Here is a 1,335-nt window from a genome sequence, read left to right as displayed (position 1 = left end):
AATGTGATAATTATTATTAAATATATTTTTTTAATGTTTGGATAATATATGATCGATATTGTATTTTATTTGAAAGTTAATTATTTATTATTGATCCCTATTTAAGGATTTTTTTTTTAACAAAAATTGACTCGATTTTTCAATTCCATGCTTTCTAATCGTCATATTTCGTACTTAATACGCGGAACTTGCATCATAATATAATTGTTTACTTTCTGACTTTAGGTATTAATGATTTTTGATATGCATTTTCTTGTATTTTCAAAAAAAAAATAATAATTTTTTGTATGCCTATGTATAAATTATTTTTGTTAACAGAAATGAATGCTGTGCTTTTCTTTACATTTATATTGGGCTTCATTGCACTTGCGACTGGATTCGCAATTCGATTTGATGAAAATGGTGATTATAATTCACCAGATGAGATTAACGGAGGAGATAAATCGTTAGACCTCGAAGGTATAACCACTCAAAAAGTTACTACAGGCGATCAAGACGAACCCACGACCACGTCAACAGATTTTACGGAAGTCACACCACACACAACTGTTTCAGAAAAATATTTACTGTCGACTACTCCTTCCGTATTACATGATAAGACCACTACAGGCGGTCACAACGTACCCACGACCACGACGACAACTTTTACGGAAATCACTCCACACACAACTGTTTCAGACAAAAATTTATTGACGACTACTCCTTCCGTATTACATGATAAGACGACTACAACAGGCGGTCACAACGTACCCACGACCACGACGACAACTTATACGGAAATCACTTCACACACAACTGTTTCAGACAAAAATTTATTGACGACTACTCCTTCCGTATTGCATGATAAGACCACTACAACAGGCGGTCACGACGTACCCACGACCACGACGACAACTTTTACGGAAATCACTCCACACACAACTGTTTCAGACAAAAATTTACTGACGACTACCCATTCCGGTTCAAAGGACGATGATGACTATTATGATGATTGCGATTGTCCTGAATATATAATTTTTATTTTAGAAATCATCATTGAATAATAATAGTTGTGCACGTCTAGATCGTATTGAAAACGCTGAAACAGTAAACATTGATTTTAAAACGATAATATTTTCGGAATAATTAGTTCCAGTAAGAAACCAATAAAAATATTGTAGTATTAATAAGTCATCATTTACATTTATAAGCCAATACAATTGTTCCTTAGACGTAACCTTAAAATTTTGCTTACACTCATAGATTAACTTTACCTAATATTACTTAAAACAAGTGTATTAAATTAACGATACATATATATGTATATATATTATTTACTAACTTTTTTTAATAATG

General features: G+C 32.1%; 1 protein-coding gene across 1 annotated transcript; it reads left to right on the top strand.

The window, feature by feature from the left end:
* Positions 1 to 320: 320 nt before the first annotated feature.
* LOC113554672 (integumentary mucin C.1-like) lies at positions 321 to 1,133 on the top strand. Its single transcript, XM_026958624.1, has one exon. The coding sequence runs from the start codon at positions 321 to 323 to the stop codon at positions 1,041 to 1,043; it is 723 nt and encodes a 240-aa protein (XP_026814425.1). The 3' UTR covers positions 1,044 to 1,133.
* The last annotated feature ends 202 nt before the right edge of the window (positions 1,134 to 1,335 follow it).

The sequence above is a fragment of the Rhopalosiphum maidis genome, chromosome 2 (genome assembly GCF_003676215.2).
Source record: "Rhopalosiphum maidis isolate BTI-1 chromosome 2, ASM367621v3, whole genome shotgun sequence".
Taxonomy (NCBI): domain Eukaryota; kingdom Metazoa; phylum Arthropoda; class Insecta; order Hemiptera; family Aphididae; genus Rhopalosiphum; species Rhopalosiphum maidis.
Note: the sequence above shows the minus strand (reverse complement) of the source record. Positions and strands in the feature narration are given on the sequence as shown.